The sequence below is a fragment of the Rhinatrema bivittatum genome, chromosome 2, assembly GCF_901001135.1.
Source record: "Rhinatrema bivittatum chromosome 2, aRhiBiv1.1, whole genome shotgun sequence".
In the NCBI taxonomy this organism is placed as follows: domain Eukaryota; kingdom Metazoa; phylum Chordata; class Amphibia; order Gymnophiona; family Rhinatrematidae; genus Rhinatrema; species Rhinatrema bivittatum.
Genome location: NC_042616.1, coordinates 663,832,839 through 663,851,235, shown reverse-complemented (window position 1 = coordinate 663,851,235; position 18,397 = coordinate 663,832,839). Strand labels below are relative to the sequence as shown.

The 18,397-nt window shown below is 44.1% G+C and overlaps 1 protein-coding gene across 1 annotated transcript in view; it reads left to right on the top strand.

The window, feature by feature from the left end:
- The window catches only part of SLCO5A1 (solute carrier organic anion transporter family member 5A1), a 261,323-nt gene that overhangs the window by 139,817 nt on the left and 103,109 nt on the right, over window positions 1-18,397 (top strand). The window contains exon 4 of the mRNA XM_029591445.1: window positions 6,991-7,214. Within this exon, the coding sequence (XP_029447305.1) occupies window positions 6,991-7,214 (224 nt within the window). The remainder of the gene's footprint in view (window positions 1-6,990; window positions 7,215-18,397) is intronic.

Here is an 18,397-nt window from a genome sequence, read left to right as displayed (position 1 = left end):
AATTGCGGTCCTCTTTTCTCCCTATGTCTATCACCCTCCGTCCGCCCCACGATGCCCGTGAGTGTCCTTGCTGCGATCTTCCACTGGGTCCATTGGGGCTAGAGGGATTGGGACGTCCATGGTTCCCGTTGTAGTCGCTGTCGATGCTGCCAGGGCCGCCGTTCATGCCCCCGTTGATGCCATTGATGCCCCCGTCGATGACATTGTTGATGCCTTCGTCAATTCCTTCAATGACACCATTGATACCTCCATCGATGCCCTCGACTAAAGAAAATGCTCCATACTTCGGGTTCTCAACCAGAGCCCTGTGCAATCCTTGGTCGAGAAACAATGCCAGGAGCAGTAGAGGCACAGTGACAGTCTATCACCAATGCCATCCGGGACAGCGAGGGCATCTTCCTTGGTGCTGGAGAATGATCGGGCCGAGCACCGAGAGAAACATCGTCACTGGTATCGACGTGGTTCCGCGTTCTTTGCCGGCACTGATACCACACTGGCATTAATGTCCATTGAGACAATTGTGAAGCGGGCCCGGGAACAAGAGTCTCCATGCTCCTCTGCACCCAAGGCACTGAGATGTTCCCCACCGACATCAGTGCCGGGTACTGAGCCACCACAGATTCAAGTGGAAGTGCCAGTAATGCCTAGCCTGTCTCCCCATGTAGCTGTGCTACCTATACCAGCTTCCAAGAAGGAACTGGATGTCCTCGTCCGTTAGGCTGCCCTTGATGCCTTCCAGAATCTACTAACACCGGAGTCATCGATATTCGCACCGTTGTGGCACCACCTCGTTGTAGCACCTACCAACGAAAGCCTAAGTCATCGACGCTGACTCATCCTTCTGAGCCTCCATGGACCCCTATACCTATCCCAGGATCCTCGAAGGGCGATGGGCCCTCTAATCCCGCTTCGGCACCAATCCCATTGAGACCATTCCTTTCAACCTGGTCACTAAAAAGGACCAGAAGTTTTCGAGAGGGTCTAGGTCGTAACTTCTTCCAGGAACCATATTGGTGTCACATATTGCTATTTACCAGCTATATTTGACACAACACCAAGGGAATCTCTCTGCCATCCACATGAAATTCGAGCAACATGTGATTGCTTCGAAACATCCTCCTGTTGCCAGCAACAGGACTCTGTACTAGATGGTAATATGGCTTACAGCCCAAAGTCCAAGATAAACTAGCTGATCTGCCATGCACCAAAGATAATCTCTTCATGCACAAGGTCCTGCAGACAGTGGCTCAATCTCAAGACCACCTTGAGACCCTGTGATAGCTCTCTACGTTTCTTGCACAGCAAAGAGTGATACTAGAAGGACCTTTTACCGCTCACGCTCCCGCATGAGACCAACTGATACCAGATCACACCAGCTCCGCCAGTCGGGCAGGCTTTTGGATTTTTCAACCTTGCCAGAGAACAGAACGGTCCATCCCACTGAGAACTAGGGCTCGGGATACCATTCCCCAGATGCAACAAGGTAGAAGATTTTAATCCCGCTATTTCCTAATTCCAAAGAAAATAGGCGACCTCCGCCCATCCTGGACCTCATAAATCTCAACCAATTTTCTTCAGAAAGAAAGTTCAGAATGGTTTCTCTCGGCACCATGCTTCCCTTACTACAACAAGGGGGTTGCCTCTATTCTCTGGAATTTTTCTATGCTTCATAGTGAGTTAACAGCATTTTCAATACCAAGTTCTACCACTTGAACTAGCTTCGACAACTTGTTTATTTCACCAAATGCCTAGCAGTGACTGCTGCTCATCTACAAAGAACAACAGCATTCACGCGTTTCCTTACCTGGACGACTGTCTAATAAGGAGTCAATCCAAACAAGGAACTCTAAATTCTCTAAGACTCACTATAAATCTACTACATTTGGCTGGGAATTCTGATCAACTACCATAAATCCCATATGGAGCAAATCTGGGCACTACAGTCACAACGGCCTTCCTGCCCAACAACCGTGCAGACATCCTATCAAATTGTCCACATCTCTGCGCGCATGCAACATAGCCTCAGCTCATCAATTCTTCCATTGCTGGGCCACATGGTTTCCACGATCCATGTCACTCCTATGGCCAGACTAGCCATGAGAAAAACTCAGTGGATTTTTAAAATTTCAGTGGCTCTAAGCCATTCAACGGCTTTTGTCTCTGATCCATATCACTGATCCAGTAACCAAATCCTCAGATGATCTTGGTCACGGTCGCATCCAACTTGGGTTGGAGAGCTCGTATCAACACCCTCCAAACCCAAAATGTGTCAATTCCGCTCCTTGAAAAGTCTCAGATCAACTTCTTGGAGCTTCGAGCCATGCATAATGCCCATTTTGCCTTCAAACACTGCCTCTCACACAAAACTTTGTGGATACAGACAGACAGCAAAGTGGCAATGTGCTACTCGAATAAACAGGGACTCACAGGCTCTTATCTGCTCTGCCAGGAAGCCGCGCAGTTCTGGACCTGGGCCCTTGCACACTCCATGCATCTCCGGGCCACTTATCTAACAGGCATACCGAACATACTAACAGACCATCTCAATCGATGTCTCCATCCCCATAAGTGGTCTCTGAATCCATGTGTAGCGAGCAAAATCTTCTAGCGCTGAGGTGAACCAACCATCGACCTCTTGCATCTGAATCGAACCACAGAGTGGACAGATTCTGCTCCTTACACTTGCTTCGAAATGCATTAGCCATGGATGCCTTTGTTCGCCCCTGCAACAAAGGCCTCCTATATACGTCTCTTCTGATACTGCTCATAGCCAAAACTCTCATGAAGCTACAGCAGGACAGGTTTTCAATGATTCTCATAACCCCTCGACAAGTATGCTTCCCCATACTTCTCAACCTTTCACTCCAGGAACCAATCCGCCTGCCCACAGGTCAACCTCATAACACAGACTCAGTGATATTCTCAGGTATTTGTAGCTTCACAAAAACCTTCTACATGTAAATCTTACCATTCGAAATAGGCAAGATTTACCAAATGGCATGCACAAAAAAGGAATTGGCCCCTTTTTCCTGCCCCACTCAATCTCTATTAGGCTATCTAGGATACCTTTCGGATTCTGGTCCCCAGACATCCTCCGCATAGGTACACCTCAGTTCCATCTCAGCGTATCACCAGGGAGTAGGGGATGCCCTGTTAACAGCTCAACCCCTTATGAGTCGGCTTATCATGGGGTTTTTTTTCAACTTAAACCTCCTCTACGATCACCGGTTACGGAATAGGGCCTAAATGTAGTGCTTACAAGGCTCATGCATTCCCAGTTTGAGCCTTTGCATACCTATAACATTAAAATTCTAACATGGAAAATTCTTTTCCTCGTAGTCATCACCTCTGCTAAAAGGGTCAGTGCGTTACAAGCCCTTGTTGCATACTCACCCGACACTAGGTTCCTCCGTGACTGACTGGTCCTCCATACTCACCCTAAATTTCTTCTTCAGTTGGACATAGCCTCTCACTTTACTCAGTCTATAGTCTGCCCACTCTTTCCCAAGGCCTCATTCTCACCAGGGCGAGAGGGTGTTGCACACCTTGGACTGTAAGTGTGCACTTGCATTCTATCTAGACCGCACTGCACTTCATAGGAAATCCACCCAACTCTGTGCTTCTTTGACAAAGACCAGCTCCGAGTTCCAGTGGGCAAACAAACTCTCTCCAACTGGCTAGCAGACTGTATCGAATTCTGCTATGAGGAAGCACTTTTTGTAAAGGCCATGGCAACATCGGTACCACACTATCGTTGAGTACCAGTTGCTGACATCTGCTAGGCTGCAACATGGAGCTCTCTTCACACATTCGCAACCCTCTACTGCTTAGATAAGGAAATCCGTCAAGACTCTGCCTTTGGCCAATCTGTCTTGAAAAACTTTGTTCCAGTATAATCCCCAACTCCTTCCACAACCTCCTGCTGTGATTTCAGGCTGCCTCATCATTGCCAATAGCACCCCAATTATTGTGCCCTCTGCACGAGTTGTCTGCTATTGGATGTCTCTATAAAAAATTTCAGCCAGGCTTGCATCTTGGCTCCAAGATGAAGAGATACAGGGCTGGAAGAAATGGGAAGTTACAAAAGAGCTGTGCTGAAGAGCAACAGGGTGTTGGGTTTGTTTTATTTAAGCGCAGACTTTAAGGAATCGGAAAATGAAAGACAAACTGCATCTAGAATGTATAGAGAAATGCTACAATGTTTTTCTTTCTTGCAAAGAACTCTTTGTATGACTGCGTGGGTGTGCAGGTGGGTGACTGCACGTGTGTGTGTATGGGTGGCTGCATGTGTGTGTGGGTGACTGTGTGTGCATGGAGGGGTGAGAGCCTGGGTGTGTGTGGGTAAGAGTCTCTGTGGGTATGTGTGTGGGGGATTCAGGGGCTGTGGTTGTGGCTGTGGGTGGGATGGGGGGTTCAGAGGTTCTGTGTGTGGTGACTGCCTGTGTTTGGGGTAAGGTTGAGAACCTGTGTGTGCATGGATGACTGGGTGGGTGAGAGCCTAGGTGTGTATTTGTGGGTGGATGAGAGGCTGTTCAGGGGTATGTGTGAGAGAGGCTGTGTGTGTGTGTGTGTGTGTGTGTGTGTGTGTGTGGGGGGGGGGGGGTTTGAGAGCCTATGTGTATGTATGTGGGTGGGAGGTAGAAAGCCTGAATGTGTGTGTGACTGGGTAAGAGCCCGTGTGTATATGTGCGAAGGAATGAGAGCCTATGTGTGAAAGTGTAAAGTTCGTAGAGCTCCCCCTCCTCCAGTCTTAGGCCTAGATTCATCAAAATTCAGTAATTATTGCATGTGATAGGAAAAGAGGTGTGTTTTATAGTAATAGCCTATTTTTTGCCCTTTGTGGTAATACCTACATAATTGCATTTTCCTACCTGCAAAGTGCTTATTTCATGAGAGAGAGAGCAATTGGTAGATTTATTTATTATTTATGTTATTATTATTTTTTTTTTATATATACTGACATTTGATCTCAATTGAGATATTACACCAGTTTACATTCAGGTACTATAGGTATTTCTCTATCCCCAGAGGGCTTATAATCTAAGTTTGTACCTGAAGCAATGGAGGGTAAAGTGACTTGCCCAAGGTCACAAGGAGCGACAGCAGGACTCAAACCCTGGTCTCCTGGTTCATAGTCCACTGCTCTAACCACTAGGCTATTCCTCCTCCCACAAAGCTTCACAAGTATTTTTTCACTTAGTGTACAATCAAGCTATGGAATCAGTTGCTGGAGGAAATGATCAAAGTAACTGACATAATGGGTTTCAAAAGAGGATTACACAAGTTCCTGAAGGAAAAGTCCATAAACAATTATTAGCCATATAGCTAGAGCTTGTCTCTGAGATTGTGATACAAGAAATAGATCAACTACTGGGGATGTGACGGTACTTGTGACCCAGATTGACCATTGTTGGAGACTTAATGCTGGGTTTGACGGACATCTGACCAGTCACTGCTTTACGTATGTTCTTACTGATTCATAACTATAAACAGAAGAAATGTGTATATACTTTAAGGGGCATTTTTTAAAAAAGTACGCGCAACTGGCGCAAACAAAAGTATGCTGGATTTTAAAAGATACGCGCGTATCTTTTAAAATCTGGGGTCGGCGCGCGAGAGCGCGCCAATTTTGCGCAGCCTGCCTCTGTTCCCTCCAAGTCCGCTCCGAAATCGGAGCGGCCTCGGAGGGAACTTTCTTTCCACCGCCCCCCACCTTCCCTTTCCTTCCCCTAACTAACCCGCCCCCCCAGCCCTAACTATTTCCCCCGCTACCTTTATTTCAAAAGTTACGCCTGCCCAAGGCAGGCGTAACTTGCACGCGCCGGGCCAGCTGCCGGCGCGCCATGCTCAGGTCCAGGGGCTGGTCCGGAGGCCGCGGCCACGTCCCCGGAACGCCCCTGGTCCGGAACCATGCCCGTGGCCTCGCCCAGAACGCCCCCGATGACGCACCGGCCATGACACGCCCCCCCCCAACATGCTCCCGACATGCCCCCCGCAGGAAAGCCCCAGGACTGATGCGTGTCCTGGGGTTTGCTCGTGCCCCCGAGCCTATGCAAGATAGGCTCGGCGCGCGCAGGGGGTGGAAGGGGCAGCTTTTCGGGGGTTATGCGCGTATCTTACGCGCGTAACCCTTTGAAAATCTGCCCTAAGTGTAACATAAAGTCAGAGGAGGTAATTTTCAAAAGGATTTATGTGCATAAAACTGGGTTTTATACATGTAAATGGGCTTTTTAAAATGGCTACTTTTACGTGCATAACTTTGAAAATTCACTCCATAGAGTTCACTGTTGAAATATATCACTTTTTAAAATATTTTTCATAGAAGTTTTAATATTTCCTATATTTATTTATTTATTTATTTTGAATTTTTATATACCGATATTCCTATATTATATATTATATTATTATGGTTGCTAGAAAATGTTGAACCCTAAGCATACATTATATTGCATAAGTATTTATGAAGTTAAAAAATCCCATTCTAGATGCCATTTTCCATTCTTTGCCCATGGGAAAATATTTTAAGCCCAAGTAAAAACCTGTCTGTTAATATGTATCTTCTTTTTATTTAATGGAAAAGACTGAATTAATTCATCTCATATGCTAACAGGATCGTCTATGTTGTATAAATTCCTTCGATTTGGATGATATGTGCTGACTTACAAAGTTTTAAATAAGTCCTTACTAAGCATGGTGCAGAGTAAACCATGTTAGTTGTGGATCTATGTATGCTGTTTTCATACTAAGAAATGAGCACATAATGGGAAAATACTTAGTGAAAATTGAAAATGTTAAAGTTATCTCAATTTTGTTCATTGTTCTGTGTACTCTTATGATTATAGTATGATGAGGTGATGTAAGAGGAATATTGCTTTATCTGTCTAAAGTATAATTATTGTATTATATTTTCTCATATTGTGCTATGACTTTTTTTAAGCAGAATTCAGACAATACACACATCATTTTCTGTGGCTTTTTCCCCATCAAAAGGTGGAGTGGATTTCTACTTTGTGCCACAGCAATGCTCCTTGTGATATGCCCAATGTTTAGTTTTCCCAAAAAGCTTCCACCTCGACAGAAGAAGAAGAAAAAGAAAAAAAATTGTAAATGTGATGATGTGTCCAGTGATGATGATGTTATGAAAGAAAAATCTAGCAACAAACATGTGGATACTGGAGTTGGCCCTTCAATGGGATTTGGAAAGAATATTAAAGGTATAGTATATATTGTAATCTTTGCTCAATTGAAATTAATCTACATAGATTTCAAGTATCAGAAACAATGTAATCTTCAATCTCTAGATAACAATGTAACAATTCTGTACTCCTGTCAAAACACTGAGGTAAATTTTCAAAACCTTCGTCAGGGCTTATGTATGTAAAATAGGAATTTGCGTGCATACTCCACCTATATGAGCTTAACAGGATTTACAACCACATAAATATATGTGTGTAAGTTCATAATGTGCATGTATTTAACTGCCTAAAAAAAAGAGGCATTCCAGTGGGCATCTTATGAATTTATTTACATAACTTCAATTTTCCAAAATTATGTGCTCAACTTCATGTCATTTACATGCATAATTTTTATATTCCATTTTGCAACGGGTAGTTACACATATATATTTAGCAACATAACAACCCAATATTCAAGCCCAATGTATTTCTGTGTCTTCTGTTTGAAAATCAGATTGTTTTATGTGAACCTAAAATTATGTGCCTAACTTTGCAGCTAGGTGTACTACAAAAGATTTATTCCTTATGTCTTTGAGGGCTCTGTTAAAAACATTGTCCTCCTGTTACTTCTTATATTCTTATGTTCATAAATTCATGAATCCTATTCTGAATACAACATACTCTCACTACAAGACTATGGCAGAACTTTCTCTCAGTTTGAATATGTGAGCTCATGATTCAGTTGCTGAAATGCAAACCAATTAGTTCAATCCACACATACACATGTACACTAAAATTATTTTCCTCCCACAGGGAAAAATTAAAATTATTACACTGACAAAAGTCCCATAACACTTTGAGTCCTGTCATGGGAAAGGAATGATATCAATGTAATAACCCTGGCATCCTACTCATTTGCAACTATACAAAGCATATCCTCCTTAAAGAAATATTAATATCACAAAAATTTCTTAAAGTAATATTCAGGTTAACAAAATAAACCACTAATTTAAGTTAGAGTGTTTCCCTCCTGGCAAGTGACAAGAAACATTTCAAAGTCAACATTATCTTCAAAGAAAATTTCATACTACAGTGATACTGAAATATCCGTGCACTCTCCAATATGCTGTAATCTTCCACATTACCCTGGATGAGGAACCTCTAATATCTGGTAAGTATATTTCTCCATCACACCCTTTACAGGGAGGTGAACATCAAAGGATCTTGAATGTTACTTCACCACAAATTCATCCCTACTCTTCTTTTATGAGGTTATTGACATTACATACTTTTCAGAAGAAACATCAGAGACAAATGTCCAAAGGTCAAAAAAGCAAACAGAATGTTAAGAATTATTAGGAAAGGAATGGTAAATAAAACAGAGAATGTCATGATGACTCTGTATCACTCCATGGCGAGACCGCACCTTGAATGCTGTATGTAATTTTGGTCACCACATCTCAGAAATAATTTAGATGCAGTGAAGAAGGTACTAGAGAAGGACGTGGAATGGCTCTTCTATGAGGAAAGGCTGAAGAAGTTAAATCTGTTTAGCTTGGAGAAGAGATAGCTGAGGGGAGATATGATAGAGGTCTATAAAATCATGGGAGGACTGGAATGGATAAATTTGAATTGGTTATTTACTCTTTCAGATACTAGAAGGTCTAGTGGGCATTCCATAAAGGTAGCAAGTAGTATTCTTTTTCACTAAATGCACAATTAAGTTCTGGAATTCTTTGCCAGAGGATGTGTTTAGGCCAGTTAGTGTAGCTGGGTTTAAAAAAGATTTGGATAAGTTCCTGGAGGCGAAGTCCATAATCTGCTGTTAATTAAGTTGACTTAGGGAATAGCCACTGCTATTACTGGCAGAGGATGTATTTAATGTTTGGGTACTTGCCAGGTACTTGTAACCTGGATTGTCCATTGTTGGAAACCAGATCCTGGGCTTGATGGACCCTTGGTCTGACCCAGTATGGCAACTTCTTATGTTCTTATATGTTGAAATTCTTTACTCAGTATGCAGTTGCAGAAAAGAAAGCAAAGAGAATGCTAGGAATTATTAGGAAAGGAATGGAGAATAAAACAGAAAATATCATAATGGTTCTGTATTGCTCCACAGTGCGACCACACCTTGAGTATTGTGTGCAGTTCTGGTCACTGCATCTCAAAAAAGATATAGTGGAATTAGAAAAGAGACAGAGAAGAGCAACCAAAATGATAAATGGAATGGAGTGATTCCCCTGTGAGAAAAGGTGAAAGAGGTTAGGCCTCTTCAGCTTGGAAAAGAGACGGCTGAGCGGGGATATGATAGAGATCTATAAAATAATGAGTGGAGTGGAACGGGTAAGCGCAAATTGGTTGTTTACTGATTCAAAAAGGACAAAGATTAGGGGGTCATTCAATGAAGTTGCTAGGTGATATATTTAAGACAAATAGAAAATACTTTTTTACTGAACGCATAATTAAACTCTGTAATTCATTGCCAGAGGATGTGGTGAAAGCTGTTAGTGTAGCTGCATTTAAAAAAGGTTTGTACAAGTTGTTGGAAGAAAATTCCATAAACCATTATTAAGGTGAACTTTGGGAAATCCACTGCTTATCCCTGGGATAAGCAACTCAGAATCTGTTGACCTTTTGGGATCCAGTTAGGTACTTGTGACCTGGATTGGCCATTGTTGTAAACAGGATACAGGGCTTGACAGATATTTGGTCTGACCCAGGATGGCAAATCTTATAATATGTAAGGCACAATCACTGCAAAGCACAAAAGCATATCCTAATGTTTTTTTACCCTGCCTTTTGCTGTCCACGCTCTGCATGTGCAGATATGATGACATTGATGATCATGAGTTGATGCTTATTCTCAATCCTATTTGTTGTATTGCTCGGACATAAACAATGATGAGATGCACTAAAAGCCCTTTCCCTCAACCAGATTTGTGCTTTCTTTCCCACTGTGTCCTTCTGGAGGGAAAGGTAACTATCTTAAGTCTGTGTTGCAGTTTATAAACAACGTAATGATTTTCACTCCGTTCACAATGAAAATAAAGACAGTTTAAAATGCAATCTTTCATACAGAATCACAATCTCAACACCACAGGGTCCCTGTTCGGGTACCAAAACTGTGTAAACCTCAGGCTGATATCCCTCCTAAGAACTCCAAGGACCCTTTTCATTTTTAGGGGCCTCAGATGTCCTCACCTCCCATACTTCCATAAGCCCCACTCTCTTCCAGAATTCACTGTTGGGTGGGATGATCACTCTCCGAGATCCTATGTATGTTCTATCAGCCACCTATCCGGCTTTTGAATATTGACCTCTTTGTTCTTAACAATAGCTTCCACCATTTTTCCAGGCACCAATGTCTGCCTCACCGGTCTGTAGTTATTTGAGTCACTCCATGGCTCTTATGCTAAACTTTCAACAGGGAAACTTTGATAAAATGAAAAAAATAGAAAAAACTGAAAGGAGCAACTACAAAGGTAAAAAGTGTGCAAGAGGTGTGGTCATTGTTAAAAAATACCATCCTAGAACCATAGTCCCGATGTATTCCACAAATTAAGAAAGATGGAAGGAAGGCAAAACGATTACCGGCATGGTTAAAAGGTGAGGTGAAAGAAGCTATTTTAGCCAAAAGATCTTCATTCAAAAATTGGAAGAAGGATCGCCCTTCTCTGTACCTTCTCTATCGCAATTATATCTTTTTTGAGATGCGACGAACAGAATTGTACACAATATTCAAGGTGGGGTCTCACCATGGAGCGATACAGAGGCATTATAACATTTTCCGTTTTATTCACCATTCCCTTCCTAATAATTCCCAACATTCTGTTTGCTTTTTTGACTGCCGCAGCACACTGAACCGACGATTTCAATGTGTTATCCACTATGATGCCTAGATCTCTTTCTTGGGTGGTAGCACCTAATATGGAACCTAACATTGTATAACTATAGTATGGGTTATTTTTCCCTATATGCATCACCTTGCACTTATCCACATTAAATTTCATCTGCCATTTCGATGCCCAATTTTCCTGTCTCAAAAAGGTCTTCCTGCAATTTATCACAATCTGCTTGTGATTTAACTAATCTGAACAATTTTGTATCATCTGCAAATTTGATTACCTCACTCATCGTATTTCTTTCCAGATCATTTATAAATATATTGAAAAGTAAGGGTCCCAATACAGATCCCTGAGGCACTCCACTGCCCACTCCCTTCCACTGAGAAAATTGTCCATTTAATCCTACTCTCTGTTTCCTGTCTTTTAGCCAGTTTGTAATCCACAAAAGGACATCGCCACCTATACCATGACTTTTTACTTTTCCTAGAAGCCTCTCATGAGGAACTTTATCAAACGCCTTCTGAAAATCCAAGTACACTACATCTACTGGTTCGCCTTTATCCACGTTATTAACTCCTTAAAAAAAGTGAAGCAGATTTGTGAGGCAAGACTTGCCTTGGGTAAAGCCATGCTGACTTTGTTCCATTAAACCATGTTAGTCCTCACAACTTTGTTCCATTAAACCATGTTAGTCCTCACGAAACCCGCCTGCCCCCCTGCAGAGTTGGTTTTCTCTCAGTTTGTTATTTTATTTTTTCATGAACTCTATGTTATAAGACTGAAGAGGGACCCACGTGGATGCATGGTTAGCAGCATCCTGGGCATGCTCAGTGTGCTTAACAAAGTTTCTAGAAACTTTGAAAAAAGTTTTCCGTGCAGGACTTCATCCGATGATGTCACCCATGTGTGAGGACTAACATCATGCTGTCCTTGGAGAACACCTGTTACAGGTAAGCAATTCTGCTTTATCTATCTATCTATCTTAAAAATCTTATACTGCTCCCTTCAATAGTGTAAAAGCCTGTTGGAAATGTGGACCCTTGTTACTGAGGGGTGTTTGGTGCCACCTAGTCGGTGAGTCCACTAGGTCCATCCCGTCAGCTGGTGGAGAAGCCCTGTGGTGGGATGGACTGGAGCTTCTCCTATTCCAACCCCGTTCCCCGCAGGTTGAGCCCTTGGGTTCCAGGGACCGGCAGGACTTAGATGGGTTCGGGCGAGCATGGGTCGAGGCAGGCAGTGTACAGCAGAGCCATTCTTCTTCCCCCAGTTGAACAGCCTTGTTTATTGTAACTGCATTGTCTCTCTTCACTTGTTCAAGGTTTAAAGTTATCACTCCCCCTGTTATTTTGTAAACCAGCATGATATGATTGTATCATGAATGCCGGTATAGAAAAACTCTAAATAAATAAATAAATAAATAAATAAATAGAGGCCGGGGCAGATGGCAGGCAGCATGAACAAGGAACAAACCAGGGACTGGGGCATGCAGCATACAAGCGAGGTCATATCCAAAGCAGGTATTCAAGTCCAGGTAGCAGTCAAGGGAAGCCCAGATCCAGTGCTGAGGTCAAACCAGAGAACCAAGCCAAGGGGAATATGAACAGTCAGACAACAACCGACAAGGACAGGCAAGGAGAGAACAACGAGGCAAGACAGGAACAAGGCACAAACAGGGACAGGACAAGGAATAGACAAGACAGGAACGAAGGAGAGACAAAAGCAAGGCAAGACAAACACAGGAGTAGCAACATGCTGCTGAGGCAAGGACTGGAAGGAGAGCAAGGTTTAAATAGGTAGAATAGTGAAGTGCTTTTGAGTGTAAAAGACCATTAACACTGAGGGAAATTATTTGTAAAGTAGAAGCAATAGCCATAATGCCAAAATGCACATAAACAATAAGCACAACATACTCAATAAGAAGGCATACATCATAGACCGGCTAGTAAAAAAAAAAATAGCAAGGCATTGTATCTCTGCAAAAACAGGAAACATAAAGAGATACAATGATAAACAACCAGAGCCAAAAACGGCAACATGAATGAAATGAGCTTCAAGGCAGTGTCAGTAGCCCGACAAGATCCATTTTGAGCTGAAAATATTAAATTACGCCCATGCGTAGTGAGAGAAAAAAAATGCAATTCCAAAAAGAGTCCATCAAAAAAGGAAAACGGCATTCCCCCATAGAAATGCTGACACATAGAACAAAAAAGGGTAGACAATCCAAGAATCACCAAACTACCAAGCACGAAGGAAATCCCACAGTCATGACCAGTGATTGCAGAAGGGAAGAAAAAACAAGGTGACATGCAGTTTACCAATAAGTCATGTCACCGTCTTGCGCAGATACTAAGGAAGAAAGAAATGAAACTAAATCCTCAGGCACCTCGAAGGTCTTCGTCTGATTTTGACAAGTCACTCTCATCTGTGCTGGATAGAGGAGGCCATATATAGCCCCCAGCACCTGCAGGCAGGGATGGAGGGCCAGAAAAGCCTTATGCTTTGCTGCCATAGTTTTGGCCAAATCAGGCACAAAAAGAAGATTATGCCCCTGAAATATGATGGGCGATTTGGTTTGGGCCACAGTTAACACCTCCAAAACTTGCAGATAGCTGAGCAATTTGAAAATAATAGGCCTTGGAAACTGGGAGATCTGAAGAGGCCTAGACAGAATTCGGTGAGCACGTTCGATCTCAAAAGGTAAGTCAAATTTCAGTTGGAGTCAAGCTGGAATCATGGTAGACAAAAATCTTATCATATCAGATCCCTCGGTGCCTTCTGGAACACCGAGGATGCGGCCATTGTTCCGTTGATTCCGGTTGGCTAAATCTTCGAAATCCTTTTGCATGCGATTCACCTTTTGGGCAAGCTGTGGGAGCGGGCCCGTCGCCAGCAGCAATGAGGTAGTTTGAAATTCAATGTCTTCCAACCGCATTTGAAAGGACACCAGTTGCTGAGACATCGTCGACAAATCCGACGTAGTTTCTATATTTATCTGGAGCATATCCTTCAGCTGCTTTAGCTCTGCAAGAACCATGTCAGCAGACACCATTGATTTAGTATGTATCTGTTTGTCAGGCAATGGAGGATCTTGTTTTGAGTGCTTTGTGCTGGAAGCCACTGCAAAAGCTGCCTCGATCTTCCCAGATTTTGAGTCAGACATTGCCTGGCACAAATGAATGAAAAATTCCAAAGACTGACTCAAAAATAAGAAGAGCAAATTGCGAATTCAGTGAGCATTTTGAAGAGCAGCTGGATCAAGCAGCCATCTTGGCCACTGCTCAAAAGCGCCTCCTTGGAGAGGATTATTGAACATTTGGGGGATTGGGGAGGGAGGGAGAGATATTGGGGGGGGGATACTATACATCAACAATTTTGTTTTTTAACTAGGGGATGCATCAAGCCATTGTAGGGCTCTAATGTACTTTAAACAGCATATATCATGTGACATATGCTGTTTATCGCACAATATATATGATATTTAGCATAGCTTTGCCATGATTCTCTTCCCTCTTAAAATGAGCTTCTTTGCATGCAATTTGCCTGCATAAATTTTCCAAATCCATGCAAAGCAGTTCATTAAATAGGCAATCTACCATATAAATGGGCTTGGACCGACGTGCCGCAAATGCGCAGTAGAGAGCAGCTCTACTGCGCATGCGTGAGAGCACGTCGGTCAGAGGGGAGCCCAGCGGACGGCTGTCTTGGAAGCGGCGAGGAGGAGCAGCGGCGGCGACGGCAGCACAGAAGGTCTCGGGGAGGGGGTCTCTCTCTCGCGCGCGTGGGGAGAAGCAGCGGCGGCAGCACAGATACAGAAATGGGAGGTCGCCGGGAGTCTCTCTCTCGCGCGCACCTCATCACCGAGCCCGGTGGAGCGGCGTGCGCGAGAGAGATCCCCGGAGACCTCCCATTTATGTGTCTGTGCCGCTGCTTCTCCCCGCGCGTGAGAGAGAGAGACCCCCCGGAGACCTCCAATGGAGGAGCAGCGGCGGTGGTTAAGTGTCACGCGGGCCAGAGAGAAGAAGAGGGAGTGGAGGAGGGCTGAGGGAGAGGGACAGGGTTGTGGAGGAAGTGGGAGGGGAAGGAAGAGGATGTAAGTGGGGAGGGTAAAGTTGTGGAATACAGAAAAAGGGAGTGGAGGAGGGCTGAGGGAGAGGGAATGGGTTGTGGAGGAGGTGGGAGGGAAAGGAAGAGGATGTGAGTAAGTGGGGAGGGTAAAGTTGTGGAGTACAGAAAAAGGGAGTGAAGGAGGGCTGAGGGAGAGGGAAGGGGTTGAGGAGGTGGGAGGGATAGGGAAGATGAGAAGGGATGGAAGGAAGAGGATGTAAGTGGGAAGGGTAAAGTGGAGTAGAGAAAAAGAGGGAGTGGAGAAGGGCTGAGGGAGAAGGAAGGGGTTGTGGAGGAGGTGGGAGGGAAAGGAAGAGGATGTGAGTAAATGGGGAGGGTAAAGTGGAGTACAGAAAAAGGGAGTGGAGGAGGGCTGAGGGAGAGGGAAGGGGTTGAGGTGGGAGGGGAAGGAAAGGGAAAATGAGAAGAGATGGAAGGAAGAGGATGTGAGTAAGTGGGAAGGGTAAAGAGTAGAGAAAAAGAGGGAGTGGAGGAGGGCTGAGGGAGAGGGGAGAAGGGGAAGGAAAGGGAAGGTGAGTGGGGAAGGAAAAGGGAAGAGGATATGACTGAACAAGTGGGAAGGGTAAGAAGTTCTGAAGAAGAGAAAAAAGAGTGGAGGAGGGCTGGGAGAGGGAAGGAGTTGTGGAGGAGGTGGGAGGGGTAGGAAGAGGATGTGAGTAAGTGGGGAGGGTAAAGTTGTGGAATACAGAAAAAGGGAGTGGAGGAGGGCTGAGGGAGAGGGTAGAAGGGGAAGGAAGGGGAAGGTGAGAGGGGAAGGAAAAGGGAAGAGGATATGACTGAACAAGTGGGAAGGGTAAGAAGTTCTGGAGAAGAGAAAAAAGAGTGGTGGAGGAGGGCTGGGAGAGGGAAGGGGTTGTGGAGGGGATGGAAGGAAAAGGGAAGTTGTGGAGAACAGAGCGGCTCTAACCGTGCCGGTCTGAACGATGGAATCTCGCCCGTTTTTTGTTTGTTTTTTTTAATTTTATTTTTATTGCATTATTCAAATTATACAAAAATTGGATAAATAAGTTTCATCAATTCTATACATAGATTTATCATAGAAACATCTGTCAGCATACTTATTATCCTTCACTTTAAGAAATTAACTCAAGAAAAGGTTGAAAATCTGGGTTTCAACCACGAAATAGGAGCATTACCCATGAGGAAAATTTACTAAATTACATACACTTGTTACCTAATCCATCCCATGTCAAAAAAAAAAAAAAAATTTCCCACATTGCATAGCATATTAAGAGTGTGTGTCTAAATATGTTCTTAGTTGTTCAGGCTGTGTGAAAACATATCTATTATCACCATGTTTTACTAAACATTTACAGGGATATCTTAAATAGAATTGTGCTCCTTGTGATAACACTTCCGGTCGCATTGTTATAAAGTTCTTACGTCTTAACTGAGTAGAACGAACTATGTCCGGGAAGATCCTTATAGACTGACCATAGAAATTACTCTTCTGATGTTTAAAGTGCAACCTCAGTACTGTATCTCTATCTATTTGGGATATGAACTGTACAACTTCATTTTTGTCTACATTCTTGATAGTATCTTTGGGTTCCCTGGGACTAAGATCTTTTAAGTCCTCCGAGATCTTAGTCGACTTCACGACTTCTCTCTGGGAAACCAAAGAATTTTGCAACGAATTTAGATCCGCATCAGTTTTAGCAGACGGAGGGGTAGGTCTTTCTGGGGCACCCGGGGAAAAATGATGTTTCAATGCCAAGTTGACCAACTCCTGCTCCTGGGTTGGACTACTAGCGGCTCTTTCGGGTGTATACATGGGATTTATCTGAAAGCAATCTGTAATAGCGGGCTGCAGCAAATTGGTAGTCGACATTTCTCTCATCTTTGCTTTCCTCTTTGTGTGAGGCATAGCAATACGATGAGGGAAAAAAGAGGAAAAAACTATGATTGCTTTCAGTATTAAGCTGCAAGTTACTCACTATTGTTGTCCCAGAGTCTCGGTCTGACCACTTGAGGAGAAAAGAAAAGACGATCCGCTCCAGACCGGGCTCCAGCCCTGGCTAAGCCGGGCAAAGTCGCGCGCCCCTTGACCGCGCGCGGCTTAACCGTCGCGCCGGAGGCGGTGCGCCGGCGTAGGCAAGTTTTTATTCGCCACTCCGGCTCCTCCTCCTCGCGTTGGAGTCCTCGGTCCTGGTCAGAAATCGCGGGAAATTCAAAGGGCCCTCGCTGCTTGGCACCCAGGTAAGAAAGGACAAGCGGCAGTAACACGCCGGTGTAGGCAAGTTTTTATTCGCCACTCCGGCTCCTCCTCTTCATGTTGGAGTCCTCGGTCCTGGTCAGAAATCGCGGGAAATTCAAAGGGCCCTCGCTGCTTGGCACCCAGGTAAGAAAGGACAAGCGGCCGGAATCTCGCCCGTTTTAACGGGCTTAATGGCTAGTTTGATATAAATAACAGTTGTCAGCTGTAGTAAATTAACTATACCTCCTCAGTAATCGGTTTTCTAATTCGGGTCCTGAGGTTCCCGTGTTAGATTTAAAGGACCATGCTAAAATTTCAAAAATGCAATAAAAAAAAGAACAAAGGTGTGAGGGGTCAAAGCTGATCCCCTGTGAGTGGTGGCCCTGATATCCAAATGTAAAAAAAAAAAAGTCAGTTGCTCTGGTATTGACAAACACCTCAGCCCCCCAAACCATTCAATAATCAATCAGGTTCCCCCCACCCCTTTCCTTTCAAATATGTCCCACTATGGTGTTGCCCCCCTTCCTTCCACACAATTTACCCCTGGATTAATCATTCTGCTATAAATATAGCGTGCAATAACGCCCTAATGCACACGATAGCAGCCCATCGCGATTTGAAGAATGACCCTAATAGCTGGTTAAGTAGTGATATTCAGTCTGATCTGGTTAAGTTAACCAGATAAGCTAGAGGTGCTCCATAGGAGGTCTAAAGTTAGCCAAATAAGCTTGTCTGGCAAACTTTAATATTTATCCAGTATAGTAAGCAGCATTGCTGTGCAGCCGAATATCCTGTGAAAGTTAGATAAATTGTATCTGGCTAGCTTACATACAGACCGATTCAGAAAAACACGCGGGAGAGCTGGCAAGCGCCCGCTCTTCCGGCGTGTGCACAGGCCACTCTCCTGGGTGCGCGATTCAGGAGGGTGGCCTATGCAAATTAGGGCCCACGGTAAAAGGAGGCGCTAGGGACACTAGCGCGTCCCTAGCGCCTCCTTTTTGACAGGAGCGGCGGCTGTCAGCGGGTTTGACAGCCGATGCTCAATTTTGCCAGTG